General features: G+C 37.7%; 5 protein-coding genes across 6 annotated transcripts; 1 reads left to right on the forward strand and 4 right to left on the reverse strand.

The window, feature by feature from the left end:
- LOC18610554 (protein CHUP1, chloroplastic) lies at positions 120 to 5,890 on the reverse strand. The gene is made up of 10 exons (XM_007046272.2): positions 5,790 to 5,890; positions 5,213 to 5,519; positions 4,895 to 4,986; positions 3,985 to 4,737; positions 2,275 to 3,642; positions 2,036 to 2,167; positions 1,489 to 1,670; positions 1,174 to 1,285; positions 612 to 755; positions 120 to 401 (listed from the first exon to the last, which is right to left on the reverse strand). Exons 2-10 carry the CDS (start codon positions 5,319 to 5,321, stop codon positions 303 to 305), a joined length of 2,991 nt encoding a protein of 996 aa, XP_007046334.2. The 5' UTR covers positions 5,322 to 5,519; positions 5,790 to 5,890; the 3' UTR covers positions 120 to 302.
- On the reverse strand, positions 7,663 to 11,464 carry LOC18610555. Of its 2 annotated transcripts, none has more exons than XM_018115246.1 (11): positions 11,004 to 11,464; positions 10,817 to 10,908; positions 10,493 to 10,672; positions 10,232 to 10,311; positions 10,047 to 10,135; positions 9,830 to 9,933; positions 9,634 to 9,733; positions 9,475 to 9,550; positions 9,240 to 9,354; positions 8,294 to 8,825; positions 7,663 to 8,069 (listed from the first exon to the last, which is right to left on the reverse strand). In XM_018115246.1, the coding sequence occupies exons 3-11, from the start codon at positions 10,608 to 10,610 to the stop codon at positions 7,976 to 7,978; spliced, it is 1,308 nt and encodes a 435-aa protein (XP_017970735.1). In that variant the 5' UTR covers positions 10,611 to 10,672; positions 10,817 to 10,908; positions 11,004 to 11,464; the 3' UTR covers positions 7,663 to 7,975. The 2 variants fall into 2 exon arrangements, with proteins under 2 accessions (XP_017970735.1, XP_007046335.2); XM_007046273.2 differs by having other exon boundaries at positions 10,817 to 10,906; positions 11,001 to 11,464.
- On the reverse strand, positions 11,963 to 13,945 carry LOC18610556 (probable transmembrane ascorbate ferrireductase 4). Its single transcript, XM_018115249.1, has 4 exons — positions 13,645 to 13,945; positions 13,508 to 13,559; positions 13,209 to 13,405; positions 11,963 to 12,415 (listed from the first exon to the last, which is right to left on the reverse strand). Exons 1-4 carry the CDS (start codon positions 13,816 to 13,818, stop codon positions 12,089 to 12,091), a joined length of 750 nt encoding a protein of 249 aa, XP_017970738.1. The 5' UTR covers positions 13,819 to 13,945; the 3' UTR covers positions 11,963 to 12,088.
- LOC18610557 (clavaminate synthase-like protein At3g21360) lies at positions 15,742 to 17,450 on the forward strand. Its single transcript, XM_007046275.2, has 3 exons — positions 15,742 to 16,463; positions 16,602 to 16,855; positions 16,964 to 17,450. The coding sequence occupies exons 1-3, from the start codon at positions 16,098 to 16,100 to the stop codon at positions 17,307 to 17,309; spliced, it is 966 nt and encodes a 321-aa protein (XP_007046337.2). The 5' UTR covers positions 15,742 to 16,097; the 3' UTR covers positions 17,310 to 17,450.
- Positions 18,372 to 22,064, reverse strand: LOC18610558 (protein decapping 5). Its single transcript, XM_018115245.1, has 8 exons — positions 21,702 to 22,064; positions 21,184 to 21,284; positions 20,944 to 21,015; positions 19,912 to 20,865; positions 19,610 to 19,675; positions 19,116 to 19,310; positions 18,913 to 19,023; positions 18,372 to 18,829 (listed from the first exon to the last, which is right to left on the reverse strand). Exons 1-8 carry the CDS (start codon positions 21,850 to 21,852, stop codon positions 18,683 to 18,685), a joined length of 1,797 nt encoding a protein of 598 aa, XP_017970734.1. The 5' UTR covers positions 21,853 to 22,064; the 3' UTR covers positions 18,372 to 18,682.

A 23,408-nucleotide genomic window follows, 5' to 3' on the forward strand; every position in this document is an offset into this window, starting at 1 on the left:
TCCGAGATAGTATAAGATTTAGAGGACCCGTGAGTTAAACAAGGAGCAGGAAGCATATTTAACAAATTCAAAGTGCAGCAAGGATTTTGGGAAGGTAGAAATTTGAACACATTGCAACATAAAACAATATTTTTATATGCATTGCTCTTTCCTTTTTCTGTCTCATGTCTAATTTAACTGGACAGGTCATTGTACAATATTCAATCTATATGGAGTAATTTCTAATACATTGTCAAGTATAAAGGCAATATACAGTAGAGCAGTGGAAGACTAAGGAAAAGAATAAGGCCAAATAAAGTGCATCATGCTTCCGGCTTATTGTCTTCTCCCATTTGTGAATGCACACGGCTCCTAAGTTCTTCAAAAGCCTTCATGCTTTCTGCATCAAAACCGCCCGCAAACTGGGGAAGGAGGAAATCAAGTCATCATTTATTTGTACATTTCAAAGAAGTTTCTTCCTCAAAACACAGTTATAGTTTTAGTTTTCAAGTAGAAATCGAGAGCGCATTACTTAAGCAGTACAAGGAATTCCTTTGATTGACCAGGGATCAATTCTGTAACCTTTAGCATGGATGCTAAAGATCAAGAGAACCAAGTGCAAAGCAAAATACCTGATGAACACGGAAAGCAAAACGGATGCCTTGCAGAAGTATAAACTCTCTGTTAGGTTCTTTCTCAGGTTCAGTCAATAAATCAAGTTCTGATGCCACACGTTTCATGTATTTCCTTGCCAATTGTACAGATGAAAGCTTGATCTGCAATAGGGGAAAGAAAGCAGAAATTGACAATGATATAGTAGGACAAATTACATACACGTTTACATTTGTAGTGGTGGTTTCATCTACATATAGAAAATTTATGCAACTTCTGAATCATAAGAAGACTTCAATATAAAATCTAGAGAAGTATTCCAAACTGACACAGAATATGAAATTTTCAGTGCGGCCCTTCTAACACTCCATATCCTTATCATTGACATTATTGAAACCATTAGCATAATATACTAGTGTTGATCAAAAAGCTATTTCATCACTATGACAGGGTGCCAATCCGTGAGCTATGCTCCATATATCATATTATTTGCCACTAGAGAGAAGGGAGTTTCACAAATAAAACAACACGTTGCATAAAATGACCAAACCAAACCTTTTAATTCATAGTTTTAATTCATACCTTTCCAACAACCCCAGAATCCAATAACCAATTAACTGGAATTCCAAACTCCTTGTATCGTGAAATAGCCATGTCTCTTGTACGTAAAAGTGCATATATACTTTGTTCCACCCTGAGAAACAAAAAATGAAATAGCAAATCAGAATTGATGTAAAAAAACTGACCCACTGACAGTTTATGACAAGAGAAACTGCACCTCTACTTGACTAATATTGAAATGCTCCTAAAGGAAAATAGTAGCATTTTATTTGGGATTTAAAAAGATTATTGCCCAAGAGTTCAGACAGTAAACTAAATGAATCCAAACTGACATACTTTTCAAGCAACTTGTACATCTTCTTCAGAGCAACTTCACAAGGGAGGCTGGGATCATCAACAAAGGATGAGATCTGCTTTTCCAACTTCACTAGGTCCTGGTATTCAAAAGCTGCCTCTCTTAATGCATCAGCTTTTCCTTCAGGCCAATCAAAGTGCTTGAGAACTGCTCTTTCATCAACCTAGACAGGTGCAGGAAGATAATTAAGTCGATAGTAGACAGACAATTTCTAGTGAATCTGTAAAACAGATAAGCAAATATTTATTGAAAATTATGAGGTTCATAAACAATGTATCTTGCCGCAATATGAGTTAAAGCAATGCCATAAGGTCTTTCTTTATGATTGGTAGAACAAGAGAGCTGACTATGAAGAGAAACATGACATGTGACTAGACCCAGGGTTTAGTTGCAAGATACATCTTTCTGCCATATTACCTCAAAATATCTATATACCCTTTATGCAATAAGATCTCTTTAAATTTAAACCATAAGTGCCTCTGACAGATGAAATGCATATTTTAGCTTGTGGAAATTATTATTGCATACCAAGAAGGAAAGTTCCTCATCTAGCCAATTTACAAAAGCCACCAGGTCTTCTATGCTGGTGAAGGAAGCTGCTCGAATTTCGGTTGCCAAGGACTGGACAAAGTCACCTTGAGTTTCCACATCAGCTTTTACCTGGATCCATTCCACAAAATTTCATGCCGTTAAGTTTGATTAAAGAACACCTATACTTTATCTTAAGATAAGCAGATAAATGAAAGGAAAGGAAAATTTTAACACACAGCTAAGAGGAATGACGATCTGTTCTCAATCTCTCCAATCATGTTGCTCCTAGCATCTGATGGATTAGATGTTGGAGAAATCAAACTTGACGTGTCCTTCTTTGCCTCTCGTTTCATCAATGTTTGATAAAATTCAACAAGTTCGGGAGCCCGGTGAACTTTATCACCACTCCCTGCCTCTCTAGGTAGGCTTCCTGGAGGAGGGGGCGGAGGTGGTGGTCCACCAGGAGGAGGTGGTGGAGGCAGCGGCGGCAGGGCACAAGGTAGTGGAGGTGGAGCTGGAGGTTGTCCAGTTGTAGTGGTATTCACACAAGCAGAAGAACCACCGGCTGGCTTAGGTGGTGGCCTGGGCACCCTAGGTGGTCTCTTTTCAATGTGGGCAAGTTTCATCTTGCTTATTGTTTGAGAATCTACAGCCTTATCGTCATTGGATTGCCCACTTGAGTCACCAGGAAAAACCGTCCTCTCCTTTATTTGAGCAAGTTTTGGCGGTAAAATTACAGGTTTCTCTCTTTCTGCTTTTGAACTGAAATTTGACTTGTCTCCAAACCTCTCTGCCCTTGCTTGCTGTGCTTTTTGCTTAATTTGTTTCTCCCTCTCCAAGGCCAACTTATGACGGTCCTTATAAGCAGGATATTTTTCCTCTAGACTTCCATCCACCGATCTAGACATTAAGTGGAATGATGTTGCAACAGAATTCGGAGAGTCACCAGAAGACACTTGTGTTCTAATGTTTGGAATAGTTGGGGTTTCAGGGGAGTCAGTAAATTCCTGCTCATTTTTACCAAAAGTAGTGATTGCTACACCATCACCAGCATTCCTCAGCATCAGTGCTTCTAATGGACCCTGAGGATGTTGGCTCATGCTAATTCTGCTTGGAGAGCCTCCAGAGAGGGATCTGGCTGGTGATGAAACAGCACTTGAATCATCTTTGCTCCTGCCCCATTTCTTCAGCTTTTGGATTAAGCTAGGTTTCTTACTGAGACTGCTATATCTACTGTTGGAACTATAAATAGAAGCATTATCCAAATCCTCACTTCCAGTGGAGGATGGATGAGAGAAGTTGCTTTCAATATCTGTGTCCCCTTGCCCACGCTCTGATCCTGCATATTCCAATAGCAACTGTTTAGCCGTCTCTTGGGACTTGGGGCTCAGACTTTTGTTGAGATCACGAGCTGATATTTTTCCTTCAGGAGTCTGGTAGTTCCGGAGTTCATATCTCAAGCATGCATTGACCCAACGAAGGTACACTAGCTCTTCAACTTCACTAAATCTGTTCATCTGAAGCCCTTCCACTTGCTTTAGCAGATCTTCATTTGCATGTCTTAAATTACTGACCTCTTCTCTTGCCCTGACATCAATTTCAGTCTGCAACAGCATGAGACAAAGAGAAGAAGAAAATCATGTACACGCATAAAGTAGAACTTATACACTACTACTAATCACACAGCCTAGGCCAGATTTGTTTAATTTGTCAAATCATTTTCCAAAAATCTGTATCTAAGCGTTTCCTACCATACTCCTAGCTTGTTGGTATTCTCTCTCTTTGAAAGTTGGTTTATGCTTCTGAATTTTGCAGAGAAAGTTCATTAAGGTATTTGACTAATAATTCTCTTGCTCAGTATATTATTATATAGGAAGGATTAAAGGGCCCTTAACTATCTACCTGAGTTGAGAGTATGATAAATGGGGGAGTATCATGGCAATTACCTCTGTCATGTTGGAAAGGGCAGCAATTTTTGCTTCAGCAGCATCCAATTTAACAGTTAACTCCCTCTTTTCATGTTGAAGCTCTTTATTCTTCCTTCTAAGCTCCATAACTTCCATTTCTAACTCCTTCACAGCTTTCAGCTTCTTCTCAACCTCAGAATCATTCTTGATGGCTTCTTGCTCTTTTGCTTGAAGACCAGAAACTTGTTGCTTGAGAAACAATAACTGGGCTTTTGTCTGGTTAGCATCGAGCTGAATTTGCCTTTGTAGCTCCTTGATTTTGTTCCTTGCAACTTCCAGCTCCTTCTTTACAGAAGCTCCATGTGCAATGTCTTCTTGGAGCTTCTTCCTCTCAGACTGCAAAGAGCTGATGGTAATATTCAGCATGTCAATTTCAACTGTCTTGATCTTGAGCTGCCTTTTTAATTCAAAAATATCTGATTCCTGCTCCTTTAAACCATAGTACTCCAGCAATTCACCCTCGAGCTTCACTTCCCTCTCCTCCAGTTCCTTTACTAAATTGCGCAACCGTTCCAGTTCACTTGCATTGTTTGCCATCTCAGTTTCATAAATTTTTTCTCTCTCTGCCCTTGCAAACTTGTCAGCGGATAATGGATATTCAATCTCCCCTGACAGAAGGTCTTCAAATTCAGGTAGGATATCTTCATCACCAATATCTGGTTGGCTACCATTAACTCGATTAAATATGCTACTAATCAATTTAACATCTTCTTCCTCCTCTTCTTCCTCACCCTGTAATAATGGATCACATCTCAATAATTGATAGGAAATAATAAAGACTAGCTAATATTCTTAGACAATAAGTCAATAAGAGCAAGTGATATCTGGTAAGAAGTATATTGTCAATAGGATATGAAAATTTGATTGAAGGAGTTAGATATACACTTACATCCTTCTTTTTGAGGCTATCATTAGAATATGCAAACTGCTTTTTGTTGTCCCCCTCATTTGGATGTTCCTCAAAGCTTGCTTCTCCATTTTCTGAGTTTCAGTGTTACCAGAGCAGAAGTTAACATAACACAATGAAGCCCATATGAGTAAAAGAATGACATCCTTGTTTTCAATATATATAAGTTTAGCAATTACATAAACCATGAATTGTAGAGTCTTATAATGGGAAAACATCAATTAGTGAAAAGTGCAATCTTTCTTTTATCGATTACAATCGCTAAATATTGAATTACTGAGAAATTACAAACTCGAGTACCTGAAGATTTGGCCAAAGAAGTTGATGACTTTGAGTTTTTGACATTGAGCTGCTTAACTGCAAAAGCTGCAATTGAAGCAGCAACAACGAATCCTACCCTGACTATCATGGAGGAATTGTTGATAGGAAAATCCTCTTCCTCCACTCATCTAGAGAAAAGAAAAAATCCAAAGACATCCCCCAGTCCATTTCTCCTCATCCCCCATCACTAATAACTCAAACCATTATGACCCTTCAAGTGCAAAACCAGCAACTGAGAATGTAAGAGGTCGCCTGCAAGGCTTGTATAAACGCAATCCTGGTGCAACTTCAAGCAGAACACAAGTTAGAGAAGTAGAAAATATGCTCAACTATAAAAGCCATATCCACATATAAACGTTCCTATTCCACTAGCATTATCATGTTATCAGATTTCTCGACCTTTCAAAGAAAATCTTTATAGTATACACAATTTTCTTTGATGAGTACAATCCAAAAAAACTGTCATGCTAAGAGCTACAGCAACCACCAATAACTAGTGGCCAGTTTTGCTCCGAAAAGATTGACAATTAACTTATGGGTAGGACTAAAACCTTACCATTTTCCTGAGAAAGATGTTGTACAGTGCAAACAAGGCCAAACCTAAAGCTGAAAGAGACACCAGAAACTGTAAATTTGAACAAAAAGCAAGTGTGCCAAAATATCTTCCCTTTTTGATTAAGGACTACGTATATATTTTATTAGCAATTAAGATAAGATGTGGGGAGAGACTGTCTTGTCTCTAATGCATTTAATTGAAAGTTTCAGTTCCAACTAATCGGTAGGTGTTTGTCCAATTAAATTTCTCTAATCAAGCTTTTGTAGATCAAGGGTAACCATGGACCAATTGCAACCGTCTGATCAACCGTGTACCACAGCAGCCTTGGACCCCCCACCCCACAAGATAAACCAAAGCAGATAAGTAAAGGCTGAAACTTTAACTCCCAGCAGTTTGCTTAATGGACGGAAGCATATGCACAGGTACGTCCAAGCAAAAAACAATGTAAACCCAACTTTCCTGGTGATTGACCTCCCAATCACATGTTCATCTTTTGGCTTTTCTTTGGGATTTGCTGGGTTTTATCTGATGGAAAGACATCTCCCTTTCTCTCTCTCTTTCTGGGCCAAAAAAACAGAATAACCGGCAGCTCTAATTACATATAACTAATATACATCAAAGCATGTCTCAATTATACCAGACAAAATGTGCTTGAATCATTCATTATGTTCTAAGACAAGTGGTGGGTTTTGGGTGAAACTTGTAGAACTGAAAATTAACTTAAGCACTTAGCTCCATTGGTTAAAAAAAAAAAGGGGGGGGTGGGGGGTGGAGATAGCAATTTAATTCCGCCAAGATGGTGACAATGGGAAGTGCAATGGCAGACAACTTGATAGATGGTATTAATCAAACCCTGAACATTCCTTCTTGTGGCTGAGGAATTTATTGGTGCTAACTTATCAATGCCATTTTTCTCAGGGGAAAAAAAAGCTAAAAAGGAAAAATAAGCCGAAAATATTTATGGGAAAAATAAAAGCAGAAGAAGAAAAGTCATTTTCATTGACATGAACTGAGTGGGCTCAAGTGGGCAATAGCAGCCAATATATTATCCAAAGCAGCCGGTGGTTCACAGCTCTCCCATGAATGATTCATTACCGGTTCTAACTTTCCTGGATTGAAATTTTCTGCCCTTGTTTTTTAGTACAGTGGGAATTTTTTTGATTTGCATGAAACCCAAAATTTTCAGCAAATTCATGGTCGATGAGAATATATATGCATATATATAGCTTAAAAAACAGAAAAGACATGAACAGGAAACAGAAAGTGAAGTACAAATAAAATATAGAGCATACCTGGTACGGTCAGGGAACATTACATAGCTTGCAGAGAAACAGAAGGGTCCGATGGGGAAGGGGAAAGTGCCTACGTTGTCCAATGGTCGGGCGGGAATCACTTTTTGAACACCCTCCCCTTAATGCCACCTACCAAGGCATCTTTTTTATTATTGTTATATTTTTTTCACAGAAACAATGGGATATGCTCTTTTCTTTTTCCTTTTTTTGGTTAGGAGGCTTGTTCTCATTTCAATATTCCAGTCCGAAATTCTCAAATTAGATTTTATATTCTAATCGTTAAGATGATACATGAAATGATCCCAACATCACATAATTCAAGAGTTTTTTTTATAATAAAATGTCATATATGAGATTAAGATTACTTCAATTAAGCATTCGTACTGCCATAAATTGTGACTCTACTGCAATGGCAATCTCATCAGCATCTCAAATTACCACCCTTATTCAACCCAAGGTGGCAATTCCAGGATAGAGTACTGCTATCCTAGACTACCTTTCTCCTCTTCCAGGAAATTATGATTGCTGGTGACGTTCTAGTCCATCTTTGCATTGGCTAAGAGTTCTTTAGCTGAACAAAATTCAATAAAGAAAAGGGCATGTGCCCACACATGAATAATATTGATTCTCGACTTCCTTCGTCCCCTTCGATTCTTCAACTGTAAACTACTATAAAAGGACAATGGAAAAAATGAAACCTTATGGGCAACATCATGCAAAAATGAGTATATATAATCCAGATATCAACACTTTGACCAAAGTACCCCATCCTGAGCATGCTCAACAAAATAATAAAGATTTCTTTTATTGCCCTCCATCAGATTTTTTATATAGCCTTCTGATGTTAATATTTTGAAGCTGTCAGTGCCGACTCTACTTCCAGCTGATTGACAATCAAGCTTGGTCATTGCATTTCCATCTTCGTCCAACCTCCTCAAGAACCTTAGCTCGGGCTTGGCTTTTTCTTGCTTCATCCTCTACCCAAGATCTGCAGCCATTGCTTTCATTAATGAGAACCATGAATCACTACTTAAAAAATGCAAGGTAGCAATATTGCTCAGGACCCAAGGAGTCTTTCCAAAAGCAATATTACATTATAGTATAGGATAAGCCTAATGAATCAGTGCTAAACCAGCTTTTGTGACAAGCATTAACAATAAATGAGTATGGTGCGGCGAGGAGCGGGAGGAAGCATGCAATTCCAGCATTTACCTGAGAATTCGAAGAGCTTCAATCTCAGTTTCCAATATGGATTTTGCATCAAGTATTCGTTCTTGCTTGGACTGTAAACCACTGAGCATAGCATGCAACTTACTCTGCTCAGCCTCATACATCGTCCTCTCAGATGCAAGCCTTCCTGACATCTCAGCAACCTCTTCTTTCAGACTAGAAAGCAATTGCCTCTGGCAGTCCATTGCTGCCTTTTCCTTAAGAGACTCAGCAGACCACTTCTCCTGAAAAATCTTCTCCAGTTCCAGGTCCTGAGCCGCAGAAAAATAAAGCTTCTCCACCTCAATACCGCGGGTTCTTTCTTCATTCAGCTTTTCATCCCAAAACCTCTGTATGTCTCCCTTTTCAAGCAACTCAGACTTGATTTCTTTCATCTCAGCTCTCCTTGAAGAACTCTCAGTTTCTAGTTTCAACAACTCATTAGAAATTGCTTCTGCCATCCGGCCACTTGTCAATGCCACTGATGCTTGTGCTTTTGATGAAGGTTTATTTGATTGAAATCGCTTGCTTTGTCCTACAAAATTTAGAAATAGACTTACATGAGATTTGGCCCTTAGAAAGGAGATATAGTACAAAGGTTCATTTTTCTCGATAAAAAAAGAAAGAATGTGCAACTTAGCACATCTCCTTTCCAATGACAATTGCAAGAACTTCTACTAATTTTCATCTATGAGTTTGTTCAGCATTTGATCGTAGCAATTTCTTGGCCAAAACAACTCTTGATTTCCTAAATTTAACTTCTAACATATTGACTTGGTAGTCAGTTTCGAGTACTTCTATTGTAGAAATGGTACTAGTCAAGAAAACTCCTGCTATTTACATATTAAATAATTATTTGAGAGGAAGGGAAATAAATCAGTGGGGAGAGAAATAGGGAAGGGAGATAGTGCATACATATGTAAGTAAGAAACCAAGACAAGAATTGTACCAAAAACTTTTCTAAGTATGCTCTTTTCCCCAGCCAACATGTCTATAAAGAGTCCGGGTGACGAATCTGGACTGATCTCCTTCAAATCCATATAATCTATCTTTGTCCTTGATATCTGGACTGTAAACAAGTCAGGTTTTAAGAGCTATGAAAAGACTGCTGAAGCATCAGTCTAATAGTTCCTAAACAAATTGTACAAGAAATTATATCAAATGATGAGCGATATTTATTGTACCTGCTCTATTACTCCTGGCTCACAGTCATACTCTACCAGGGCTTTCCAGTTTATAAGATCCTGTCGAGAAATGAATCTAGAACAGCAGATATGTTTCACTGAGTCAAAGAGTACTTATTAAAATATTGACAAAATTCATGAAGGGCTGTGCAGCTGTACCGGTCAGGAGAAAAGTTGATTCCTTCTTGGCCTTTTGAACTGTCAGAACCGGTAATCCTCCCTGAGAGCTTGCTGGGAATGATGCCTGCCTCTGCCAAGGCTAAATCGAAAGTTCCAAGGAGAAAAACTATTAATTGTCATCTTTATAAAAGATACAAGCCTGAAGTTATATGCATAATATCAAATTGGGCTTTACCTTGAATGGACTCAAAATCTGGGTCATCAGCACCAACATCATCATATGCTGCAGTTTTTGATCCAGAAAGTGCAATAGATGGAATAATCCTATGCTTAGGGTTCCTAGAAGACAAATAAGTTTCCAAGCCAGATCAGATCATGCAAAAGACATGCTTGGCACTTCAAATTTTCAATTCAAAACTATTCCCAAAACACAAGCACAAGACAGTTACTACCTTTCTAATAAAGAACTCATACGAACAAGCCATCTCACATATTCCCTTCTTGTGCATAATTCATCAGCTCTGACATCATCTTCAATGATCTGCATGCCTTAATTACTCAAATTACAATCATGATGCAGTTCATTTGCAAAGGTGGTAGAATGATTTTTACACAAAAGAAGCTTCTAAAAACAAACCTTCAGCTTTTTTAGAACCAATAAAGCTTCCTGTTGAGTAGAATCCACAGCAACTGGTACCATGATACGTTGACGCTTATCTGTAGTTGTCAAAGCATCAATAGATTAAACATTCTATTGCAGTTCCAAATACTGCCTTATTGAAATGTAAAAGTTAAGAACTTTGGTTTCATCAATTAACTTTGCTTCTCTCCACCAAAAAGCAACCTAAAACATTGAACTACAAAAAAACAGAAACATAAAGTTTACAATTGACTGCACCTGAAGCAACAGTTTCAGTAGTTGTAGGAGGTACACAGTCAGGTATAGCTTCAGGTGCCTCAGCAACCTTTTCATCAGCTTCAAGATAGTCCGTAGCTGTGGTTCGATCACCTTTCATCTCAGTCCAGCTAAAGACCCCGTGTAAAGTATTCAATGGACTGCTAAACTGGAACTTAAACCCTGCAAATCTCAGCAGAAATGCACTAAACATGACTTCAAATGTACCATTGTGTTCATTGAAGAAAATCCAAAAGCATTTTTATATTAAGAAATTACAATTGTTGATAAATCATATTAATGATTGAAATAAATAAAAGAACAGACCCTTTCTACTGAGCGAAAAGTATGCAATGGCGGCAATTGCAACGGCAGCTGAAGACCCAATTAAACCCCCAACAAAAACGCTAGAGAATCCTGCACAACAGCAAAAACTAATTTCTGATTTGACCAAATTTTCTCTATATGAAGAAAAAATTCTATTTTTAAGAAAAAAAAAGAAAGTACAGACCTTTTTTTTTTGTGCTTCGATTCGGAGGAGCTTGAACAACAGCCCAACCACCATAGTCGTTGGGTAGTGAATTGGGGTCGGGAGGGGACCAGGAGAGGTCGACGTTCGAGTGAAGAAGAGATGCAGAGAGACGCAGAGTTCGGGAGTTTGAGGATCTTGGATAACAGAGAAATGCGGTCGGAGATGTGAGGAATGAAAGGTTGCTGCCACGGCGTCGAGGTCGTCGTAGAAAGGAGGGGCTTTCAGTGTCAGGTGAGATGAAGAGAGACAATGGAGATGCGGTGGATGACCCCATATTCTTCCTTGATTAACTAATAAAATCAGGGGATTGGATTGAAATTAGAGATGAATCAACAGCAAGCATCGGAACTCGAAAGAGCAAAGCTTTGGGGCTTACGATTCTCCCTCAGCTGCACCACTAGTTACTTTTAACTCATAACAACTCCACCTTGTTTCTTCTGTTTGCCAGGGTTCATTAACCATTAAATATTTTTACTAGTTTCTTTATATATATATATAAAGTTACTTTGGTCATGTAACAATTTCACCAAAATAAGAAAACTTCCTCTGATAAAGTAAAATTTGGTCTTCCTTTTCCTTCACAAAGGATCATTTGGTAATTAACTGTATGTTATACAAGAAACACACTAATTTAATGTTAGTACACTCTTTGGGGAGGCTTATTTCCAAAAGAGGCATGCTTCATCTCTGTTTTCTAGTTAAAGAAAACTAGAAAAGAACACTCTTTGGGGAGGCTAATTTTCAACTTCCGAGCAGATGATGAACAATAAGCCACAGTTTGCTTTAGCCATTTACTTGCACATCAAAGTTCAACTTTTAAGTAATTCCATTATACCCAAGGTGAATCAGGATCAGTAAGGGATATTCAGTCGGGAATTTTGTGATAAATCAACAATTCTTTGGCCATGTTGCCCTTCTCTCTAGGTGCACAGAAGCAAGAATGATGACAAAGGCTTTTTCATTTCTGAAAACATTTCATTCCTCCCATGCAGCAGAAAGATCATATGATATATACAACAATAGAGGAATGGCTTATCATATTTTGTTTTTTACTTGTATTTACTCCCTCAAGAACTCAAACACTTTGTATCTGATGAATACATAAGTTTGCTTTGAACAGCATGATTTTTAGGCGAAACAGCCGTGAATATGACAATGCCGCAGAGGAGAACCAGCCCCAGACCTAGACTGTTAACAATCATGGACTCAGGACAGTGTCTCGACAAGTTCCTCCTGGTTTGCAAGAACGTCAATTTCTCTAATAGCCCGGTTTCTGCAGTGGCCACTGCTACGCCATAGGTGTAGAGACCAAGGAAGATATGCCATGGCAAGATCTTTGCTCTTGTCATCCTCACCTCACCCCGGTGCCAGAAGCTTAGAAACCCCACCAACCACTGCATTGACATAGACAACCACAACAGTAAGTATACCAAAATGCTGATCTCCATATTATCAGACTGAATCAAAAGATGTTTTTTCCATAGTGACTACATATCACCAGCAAGCCAAAGCCAAATTTGCTGGCTTGCTCTTATTGTGATAATTATTTTGACCATGTGAGAGTATGCCAATGCATCACAGTTTTTCTTTGAAAATTTTCATGATTATTAACATACACAACTGAACTGACAACATAAGTTGCATTACAGGTTCCAGATGAGGCTCGGGAGCTAAATCTAGGTCTGAGTTAGTTGATAAGTCCATTCGTGCTGCTCCAGGCTCAAGAGTTTTGCAGGAGATATCAAGATAGGGACCTACATTACTGCAAGTTGGCTGTTGCCACCTTACTTCAATAAACATCCAAAAGTTTTGCTTAATCATTTCATCTAAATAGAAATTGATGCTGTGCTGTTTTCATCAAATTGTTAGCAGATAAAGCCGAAGGAGGCGTATTTGTAACGCTCGAATACATTATTTCAGCAAAAAAAAAAAGGAATTAAAAAGAAGGTTTGAATACATTTTTGAAACTTGTAATTGAAACTGGTGTCACAATATGAAAAAAACTTTATCGTTTTTATGTGACAACTCAGTTTCCTATAAGCTTCTAAAACTTGCTATATTAATTAACTTGCCCCAAGAAAATTAATTGAACATAGATGTAAAGAAAAGTTGAGGGGACTTTTTTGAAGGAAAATTTTGTACTATTAATATGAATTCAGTAAAATATGAGGGATTGAAGAGTAGAACCTGAGCTGCAAACAAGCAGACACAGATCAAACCCATCCAAGAATGCAGGCTGTAAAAATTAGCCACAATGCCATCTTTTCCATGGAACTTTGTCCAAATCCCAAATACCCCAGAACCCAAAGCCAGCCCTTGAAGGCACAAGTGCACAGATTTCTTCAAATTCCTTGAACCAGGCAACCATCTGTGTATCAAAATAGCTGAAAACAAAAGCAAAATAAAATCACCACTCGAACCCCATTTTCTCGAAAACTGTTGTTTCAACAAGGCAGAATCTATTTTCACTAGTGACTAGTGACTACCTTCTCCACTTATGAGAATGAAGCCGATCACCATCAGCAAAGGATGAAGAACCTGTCAACAAAGACATAACTTCAAAATCTGCAGGAGGAAATCAATGTAAACTAAGAGAATGGCTGAGGTATACACATATACTCACTGCATAGATGAGGTCTTCTTGGGAGGAAAAAGAAGAGCGAGGAATGAAGCTAGACTTGAAAAGAAGAGCCCAAGAGAGGACCAAAGCTGCAACTACCAGCCCTGATATTCGAGCAAAGAAGAGAAGTGGAACCAAAGAAGGAGAAATTGCCGCCATGGGCTTGTGCAACGACATGCAGCCTTCTTTCACTTTTTCAGTTTCAGACAGTAGTACAACTGAGTGAAGTGACGAGTGCTACCGACAGACAGCTGAGCTCCTTGTCTTAGATCTACCAGGGTGCAGAAAGTAAAGCACCGAAGGCACTACTTTTTTTAAAAATTTCTTTATAAAGAAACCGTCGATACTTCCAGATATACTGCCTTAGATTCCCTGTGCTGAAATCCTATTACTACTATTATTTAACTACAGTTCAATAATTTACATGTTGATTAGGCTGAAAGATAAAACCACTAGATTAAATTAAACTGTTGGGAATTTGGGAGGATTAAGGACTGTGGGGCAGTGCTGCATCATGATTTGATGCGCTCCGTCCTGTACCAATGGACCCTGCACTGCAATTATTTGCATATAACATCTGATTCTATATATATCTTCCAAGTTATTTTGTTTTATGTAATTCTAATATGGATTAGTTATTATTTTACTATGCTTCTATCTCTACATGTTTCATTTGATATTTTCTTATAATTATGGATGAACATTTATTTTGTTTTCGTGATATTTATTATGATAAATAAACTGTTTGGAAGGTTATTTGATTCTCAATTGGTGGCTGTCTCACCAGGGTAATTGTAAAACGATTTTCTTTGTGATTATTTGTGTTTTTTTAGTTTTTATTTGATTAATTGATTCATTTGACAACATAGTTTGTGATTGTCTTTTTATACTTTAATTGTAATATAAATAAATCATCATATCCTAATCAAAACATTATTATAAATTAGGGAATTGTCTGGACTATATATAAGTCGGGTGCTAACAGCTTTTCACTTATTATATATATTATGATCATGAAATAGATCAAAATTTTTAAAGATACAGTGGTTTCATTGAGTTTTTAAACTTATCAATAAATTTATGACTGAACTTAGTTATTATAAATAAAAAGAGAGTTGTGAATCTAATCAACTTGGAATAATCTATAAGTTCTATGTGGATGTCTTTAGTTCTTTTCCCCTTCAAGAAGATAAAAAATCAAACAAAACAAAATAAGATAAAGACAGATGAAATGATCAATTTATACTTCGTGAATTTGGCTGGTATATGGATGGAAAGAATTTAGTTTGTATTCAAGAGGATTAAAGATAATTACAGAATTCAGTGTGGGTGTGTTGAGTTAATTATGATTATCAAGAGAGTTATCTTGATTTGAATATTGAATTTGATAGTAACATAAAACAACACCTCTTCCAAGCTTGTAAGTGAAGCACTCATGCCTCAAGATAAGATGATTTCATAGTTCATCTTCTTCTTTTTTTTTTTTTCTGTTCTTTTTACAAGGGATTGCATTGGATCCAACAGAACTGGATGCACCCTCAAAACAGTGGCAGTCACAACTCACAGTATATATAAACCTGGCCTGGCCCTGGGCGGTGTAATTTGCAAACATGCATTGTGATTTCTGATCAGTGTGGGGACGGCAACGTTGAAACATTCTTTCTGCATTTGGCTATTCCGTTTTGTAGTTAATCTACATGGCTTTACGAATGGAGCTCCCTGAGTAAAACCTGACTTGCATGACTAACACCCCAACGTGGAAACTTCAAGGAAATGGATTCATATATATTATTAATTATTCCAAATTATCATTTTTATGCTTTCTTTTGGAAGATAGGGCCACCAGTTTTTCAAGTTGTGGCTTAGCTTGTTTGGCTTTACCCTCTTTTATGTTGGACTGATTCGAATGAAATTAATAATTAGGTATCCAATGAGAATAGGATAGAGAAGCTGTCTGGGGTGAAACTTCTTGTGCTAAATCCTTGTCCCTCGAACTTTTCTTCACTCTACGAAAATGGCAAAAACTTTGATAATTGCTAGAACAAGCTATAAGCTCATAACTGCTAAAAGTGTGGTAGCTGGGGATAAACTTGAACAGCATTTCACGGCATGTTCTTGTTTCTAGCTACTATACCAGGCGCTCCCTGCTTGGGAGGCATCGAGAGTATATATTGATTCACTTCAAATCAATCTTTGCTCTCCCTCTATGTTGTTCTTTAACTTAGATTGCCAAAGGGCAAATTACAATAAAAAAAGACCACAACCGGCTGACCACAACACGACATAAAAGAATCTAAAAGCCGCCCATTAAATTGCTAGCCACAATTACGATCAGATTACTTAATCCCTGCCTAGTAAATGCCAATGCCACCACTATTTAGGAGCCCCCATTTCGCTGACAACATCTGCATCAGAACAACAAAAATTATACAACTTACAAGCAGGAAAGAAAAGATATGGAATTTTCTTGCAAGGACTTCAAGGTAGGAAAATGCCGAGGCCAAAAGCTGGTGGATGGTGAAACCATGCCATTGGTTCTGCAACCCCCAGAGGCAGACAAGGCTGATGTAGGGTCACTTGTGTTGGCTTTAAAGACAAACAAGGATTGGTTCGAGAAATTGATCATCAAAAACAGTGCAGTCCTCCTCCGAGGTTTCGATGTCAAGGATGCGCAAGACTTCAACGACATCGTGGAAGCTTTTGGTTGGGAAGATATTCGTTATGTTGGACCAGCACCTCGGACGCATGTGTATAAACGTGTTTGGACGGCTAATGAAGGACCTCTCTCTGAGTTCATATATTACCATCATGAAATGGTTCTGGTAAGTCTGGTTACATTCATCTATGGCTGGCGGCTTGATCAATCAGATGCAATGAAGTTGAAACAACTTACTCCCCTGATCTTAGTCATCTTGTATAGCTGCTAATCATATCTTAATTGCAATGTCCATATTTACCAGATAAAGGAATTTCCAAAGAAATTACTGCTATTCTGCGAGGTGCCACCACCGGAAGGTGGGGAGACACCCTTCGTTCCTAGCTTTCGAGTAACAGAAAGGATGCTAAAGGAGTTCCCAGAAGCTATAGAGGAAATAGATGCCAAGGGGTTAAACTACACATTCACAGCTCTCAGCAAGGATGATACATCATCAATGAGGGGTCGAGGCTGGGAAGATGCTTTTGGAACTTCGGACCGCGCAGAGGCTGAGAGAAGGTTTGAACATTTATAGGTTTTACCAAACTGAAGCACATACAATCATACATATATTCTTTTCTGAGACAGATAACTAAGAGCCTGATCGCATAGCAAAATTTTTTACAGAGCCAAAGCACTGGGAATGGACATGGAGTGGCTACCAAATGGTGGGGTGAAGACTATACTGGGACCTCGTTCTCTAACAAAGGTGTTCGAGGGAAGAAAGGGGAGAAGAATGTGGTTTAACACCGTAGTTGGTATGCATGGAAAAGAGCTTAGCTCAGCCTGTTTGGCAGACGGAACAGAGATACCAGAAAAAGTAGTTAAGAGATGTGAAGAGATCATTGAAGAAGAAAGCATTCAATTCAAGTGGGAGAAGGGTGATGTTCTCTTCTTTGACAACTTGGCTTTGCTCCACGGACGGAGGCCTGCTAAGCCCCCAAGGAGAGTCCTCGTTGCCACTTGCAAGTAGTTTACCCTTTGCTTAATAAATGGTGTTTTGTCTAATACTATCCTTCCTCGTAACAACTTATCCAAGACATGTTATAACTTACCAGGTTTGGTTTGCTTTGATACCATACATCAATACCATATCGAATGGGGAATCACTGTCCCGTGGAATGTTTCCTTGTAATAGATAATAAAACTTTTGGGAACACTTTTATTCTTGCATAAACATATAGCAGTAACATTTTTAGTATCCTTTCCTTACTGGCTCTCGAATCTTGCTCTTGAAGGTAAATATATTATCAGGCACCCAGCTAACCTTCAAGGGCAAGAGGAGAACCACTTTCTTGCATAAATATATTAATGAAGGAGACCTGAAGTACCAAGCTCTCCTTGTGTTCCTTGTCACTGCAAGTTTTGTTCTCCGATCACCATCTTCTGGGAAGAAAATGATACCTGAGAAGTAAGAACTGTTGGGTTATCTCTCCTACCTGGGTTCCGGAGGATGTTTTGTAGATGTTGACAGTGCATGATGCACGCCATTCCCCTTAGTGATTAAAATCCATCAGGATTCTAGCATCCCATTCATCTGTCCATTTAGGAGCTCCCTGGAGTTTTAAGCCAGTCGGCCAAATGCATTTTCAATGACCAAAATATAATTAAAGCATTGCCCCAAGCTCCAGAAGTACAGACAAAAGGCATAATGTACTAATCTCCTAAATAGATAAATTAATTGCTTCACTACACCAGACTCTTATACAGAAAGATATTACCCTCACAACTTTATAATTGAATTCACGTTCAACTACAAGTTTAACAACTAACAACCATGTAATTACTCATATAGACTAAACCCACCCTCACGTAGCGTACCTCTCAACTCCCATCCATATACACAAATCAGTTATAGTCTATTTTCATGCTAGAAGTGGTTAGCGATGCACTTTAAGCTGTATTGTTGAAGGACCTGCATGAATCCCATGACCAAGCCATTCCCTGGTGAATAAAGCTGTTTCCTTCCAATATTTTTGCTTTCCATATGCAATTTCCAAAAATGAATATAACAAATCAACCACCATATAAAAAGTTCTGCTAAATGGCAAAACAAGCACATCTTTTAATTGAAACTGAATGCTTCTTCATTAGATTAGATCCATAAAAGAACTATCAACAACAAGAAACATAATAGGACAAGGTGAAATAACATAAAGCAACTTCCCTAGTCCCTAGTTTTTATTTCTGGAGAATTAAGAGACAAATCTTGAGCATAGCCCTAGATTCGTCTGATTGCTGGGCAGGCCGGGCTTCACTGTGTACCCACTGTAACATTTCAAACAAAAGAAAACAACTAGACATGGCCTGCCGGCAGCTGTAACCTTTTTGAAACATCAAGAGCCACTATGGAGCACGCATAGACATGGCTCTCCCACGGCCCCTCCCCACATATCCATACCCTCTCCCATAATAACCACCACGAAAACGACCACCGCGTCCAGGTCCTCGTCCACCTCGACCACCTCGATATCTTGAAAAATCACCAAAAGTCTGCAACACCAAAACTACATCAATATCAAACAAGGTCCACATATTTTGGAGAGCCAATAGGAAGAAAGAGTGAAATGCATCACCTCTGTGTCTATTTTCATTTGCTCAGAGAATCTGGGCCTTCCATTTTGTGAGTCATTATCAAGTGCATTGCAGGAGAGAGTATCAAAAAAGTCATCCTTATTGTAAACAGCCTATAATACAAAAGCAAACTCATAGAGTGAGTAGGAGCCTTTAATAGTAATCAAATTTAGTACAAGAGTTTAATACAAGGTAGCAATATAACCTTGGCTTGAATCTTTGATATTTCAGCATCATCTTCATCTTGAGAACCATCTTCATCAGTGGCATCCCCTTCTTTATCCTTAGAATGAGATTTACTACTCTTACCAAGATGACCCCATACTTCATCCTTCTTGAATTTCTCATTCATTGCTATGAAATCAAAGTCCTCAGTAAATTTTGTCACCGGACGTGAACTCTACCAAAAAGAGTTTTCAATAACACAATGTCAAAGCCTTGATGAATAATTATAACCATAATCAAAATGAATTTAAATTTATCAAAAAGAAACTGAATCTGCCAACAATTCATCTCCAAAAATATTAGAAAGGGCACTAAACTATTATAAACTGACCCAATCTTTTCCACCCAATCCATTACCTACTCAAATGAATGGTTTAATCTATCACATAGCTTCAACTTCATATTCAGTTTGCTACATCTTTTCAAATTTGTGAAAATTAAAAATTTTGGACTACAAATGTAAACGAAGTTTACCCCAGTTCCTCTTCCTCTTTCACGTCCTCTATAACCATAGCGAGGTTGGAAAGAAGCTCCATTAGGCTGGAAAAAAAAGATAGAAAGAAACTTGTTAGGGTCCTCACAGCATTCGCTTAAGCAAATTATAGTAAATGAAACTCATATAAAGTTTATACTCATGAAAGGCTTTTATTATAGACCAACAAAGCATTACAGTTCACAAGAAAATGCAGCTACATCTTAAAGAAAGATGCACTACCAAACTTCCCTTAGCCTACTGCCCACAGAAAGAAAAAAGAGAAATAGAAACTGCCAAGTACCTTTTGGGCAGCCTGTGAAGGAACAGGTAAGGGCAATATTGGAGGCTGAGCTTCTGAGACAAGAGGTGCTGATGGTTCAGTTGATGAGGAGGAGGATACTTGAACCACTTCCACATCTTTATGGGCAGTTGCTGCAGGCTGAGGCAAAGGAACAACAGTAGATCCTGACTGCAAGAGCTGACCAGGGGTTACCAGTGATGGTGTAGATGTTTCCATGCGAATGGAATTTGATACCCCGATAACAGAGGATGCAGCCTGAGAAGCACTTTGATATGGCAAAGTAGGAATTGCATTTGGCTTGTTGGCAATTGGTGGTACAATGGAATTTAATTCTGGACCAGAAGTCGTCAAAGGAGAAAGTGCTGGCAAGCTAGCACCTAGAGTGGCTGGAGGAAGTACAGGATTGGGAGCTTTTATAGGCAATGAACTAGGCAAGGTTTCTAATGCTAGTGTAGCAGAGGGTGCAGGAGGCAGCGCAGATGGCAAAGTAGAGGATGATAAAGTAGTAGAGGTTAAATTAAGGGAACCTGTACTGGCAGGAAGCAAAGGAGGAGTAACTTCAGACAAGCTTGAACTATGTAAATTGGCAGGGCCAGTAGGCAAAGCGGCATTAAAATTAGGATATTGCATTGGTTGCTGCATGGAAGGAGGCATTGACAGTCCTGGTGGTGGTCGAAGCAAAGATTGCTGGTGCAAATGTGGAAGCCCATTCGGAGGGCCATAGTATCCTTGCCAATACATTGGCATAGCAAGCCCAGTACCATTAGCACTTGGAGGTGGAGGTGCTGCCCCCCATGACCCTATGTTCCCTCCGGGTTGATATAAAGGTAGGGGAGCTTGAAAATTTGACCCTGGTAGTCCCATTTGAGTATTGTGTGAAGTAAGATCAGTCAAAGGTCCACTAGCAGCAGAAGGCATACTTGTAGATGTGGAAACTGGATGAGGATAGTGAGACTGCAAGGATATGAAAACCTTCAGGATTTAATATGTCAGACTTAAATTACTATTTCATTTCTTTTTTTTTTTCCTAACCTGGATAATTGCAGGATCATTGTTTATGGGAGGGGTAGGCTGTGCAGGTGGTGAAGATTTAACCTGTAAATCCTGTAATGCCAAGAAGTTGCATTAGTTACTGTAAATACATTAACATCTAGATGAATTTGATTAATTAGCAATTGAAGAAAGATTTACCCAGTAAATCTCAACACTAAGCAAATTAAGTTCTGGGGCAATTATAATTTGTGAAAGCAGGCAAATGTATAAGCACAATACCTTAATGTCAGTTCCACGGAACAATATGTATTCATAGACTTTGTCACTTAGGGGCACTTGCGGACCATCCTTTTTCCTTCCTTCAGTTCCAAATGATCGCACTGCCCAAACAAAAATAAAAGAATAATCACATACTATGAATTCAGAGCAACACTCCACAAATTTGTATTAAAGCAATAGTAGCCAATTTCAAGAAAGTAAACACATTAGACCAGAACAACCAATAAATAGTTCAATTTGCCAAGAATGAGTGGATTCCCAATTAGTAATCCAGTTCAATTTGCCTGTAAAAGCAACAAATCCCAAGGAAAGCAAGGCGCTTGACTTCAAGTCAATAAAGAGTCCAAGCAAAAAATACCATGAAATTGTTCTATTTAGAGCTGCACCTAACAGTCGATAAGTTCTTTTATACCAACCAAGAAATCACTTTTATAATAAAAATTAGTGAAAACCAAAAAATAAAAACAAAAAACAACAAAGTGAAAACAGAGAAATCAAGCTCAAGTGAAAGAAAGTACCGTTTCTTAATCCAATACTAGACTCGTCAGGGTTGATGTTATAGAGAATACCCTCGTATCTGATCTCACTCTTGGAAGTCAAGCTTATTAAGCTCCCTATGTAGGAATCGGCCGTTGCACCCGATTTCGAACTCGAATTCTCCGTCGCCATTACCCGATCTCTTCTTCCTCGCTAAAACATAGAAAAGATAATATTTATCTATAAATGTAAATAGAACGAGGGAGAGAGAAGGATAGTGAAACTGAACTCAAAAATAGAGAAATTAGGGTTTTTTAGGCTTTAGATTGGGGGCCTTTGGTTTCCCTCTTTTCCTCCTCTGTGACACAAGAATTACCTTCGGTTCCTGAATATCTAAATACGGTTTTGCGTTTTGTGGGATGCTTTTTCGATGTTGACTGCAACCCCAATAGGTCGATGCCACGTTCCTCATTTTGGCCTTGTTGGTCTTCTCGGTCCAATTCGAGGGGACTGCTCTAGTCCAACGTACGTTACCGCAGTGGCTACCAATCAGGTAACACCACGTCAGGTGACTCTTCATTCGATTAGCATAAGCAATTAGTAGCTACTAATCATTCACAAGCACCCTACTATTGTTTTCTTAAATTGTTTCTGAAAGGAAATATTGTTTTTTTAATTAGTATAAAATAATTATATAATAATGATAATTAAATAATAAGAGTAGGTTTTAATACTATAAAATATTTTATTATACTTAGAATGTAAAATAATTTTGACAAATAAGACATTAAAAAATTATATTACTTAATTAGGGATAAGAAAAAGACTTATCTCTTTTCGGATTTTGTCTTCCTCAACTTGACAAGAGCAAATTTTTTGTTTGAAAATCAATAATTAATATGGATTGGGTTAGAATTTTTATGTTTAAATAGTCGCACAAGATGAGTTTAAGGTAAAACTAATATATTTTAATTTTTATTAGATTTTATATTTATATATATATATATATATATATGTATTGATAAAATTTCTATTTAATGTTTAATTAAGAAATTAACTTAATCATATAATGCATTATATATGCAATTAAGATGTGATTTATATAAAAACAATTCAAAAACATTTTGCTAGAGTAAAACAATTAAAATAAATTTGGGGTTGCATCAAATAAGATATGAGTTTAAAATATATATTTTAAGTCAAAGTCAAATATTAAAAATGATAACTTGATTTTAAGTCGATATGATTTTGAGTGAAGGTGTTAAATAATTCAATTGGATTTGGTGTTAATAAACACCATCCTTATCTCGTTGCATCTCTACAATTAATAAGTCGTTAACTAATACTAGTATAACTAATTTATTATTTTATGATGTCATCAAATTAATAAGTTATAATGATTATTGTATGTATATGTCCTAAAGAAACTAAAATACACATTAAATTACAGTGTTTGTGAAATAATAGTAATTAAAATAGGTAAATAATTTCCATGTAAATATGTAGTTTAATACAACTTTTTTCCTTGTATCAAAATTTTTATCTAAGACACAATTTATTATTTGTTCACATTAAAATATATATTTTTAATTTTATCTATTTTAAAAATTTAAAACTAATAATAATAACTCAAAAATTGCCAAGAGTTATTCCATTTGGCAATGACAAGTATTAATCTTTCAAACTTGCATAAAAGAAAAAAAAATACTCATAAAAAGATAACGCGGCCCAAGAAAGCCCAAAGAAAC

Source organism: Theobroma cacao, chromosome 2, assembly GCF_000208745.1.
Source record: "Theobroma cacao cultivar B97-61/B2 chromosome 2, Criollo_cocoa_genome_V2, whole genome shotgun sequence".
NCBI classification, from domain to species: Eukaryota; Viridiplantae; Streptophyta; class Magnoliopsida; order Malvales; family Malvaceae; genus Theobroma; species Theobroma cacao.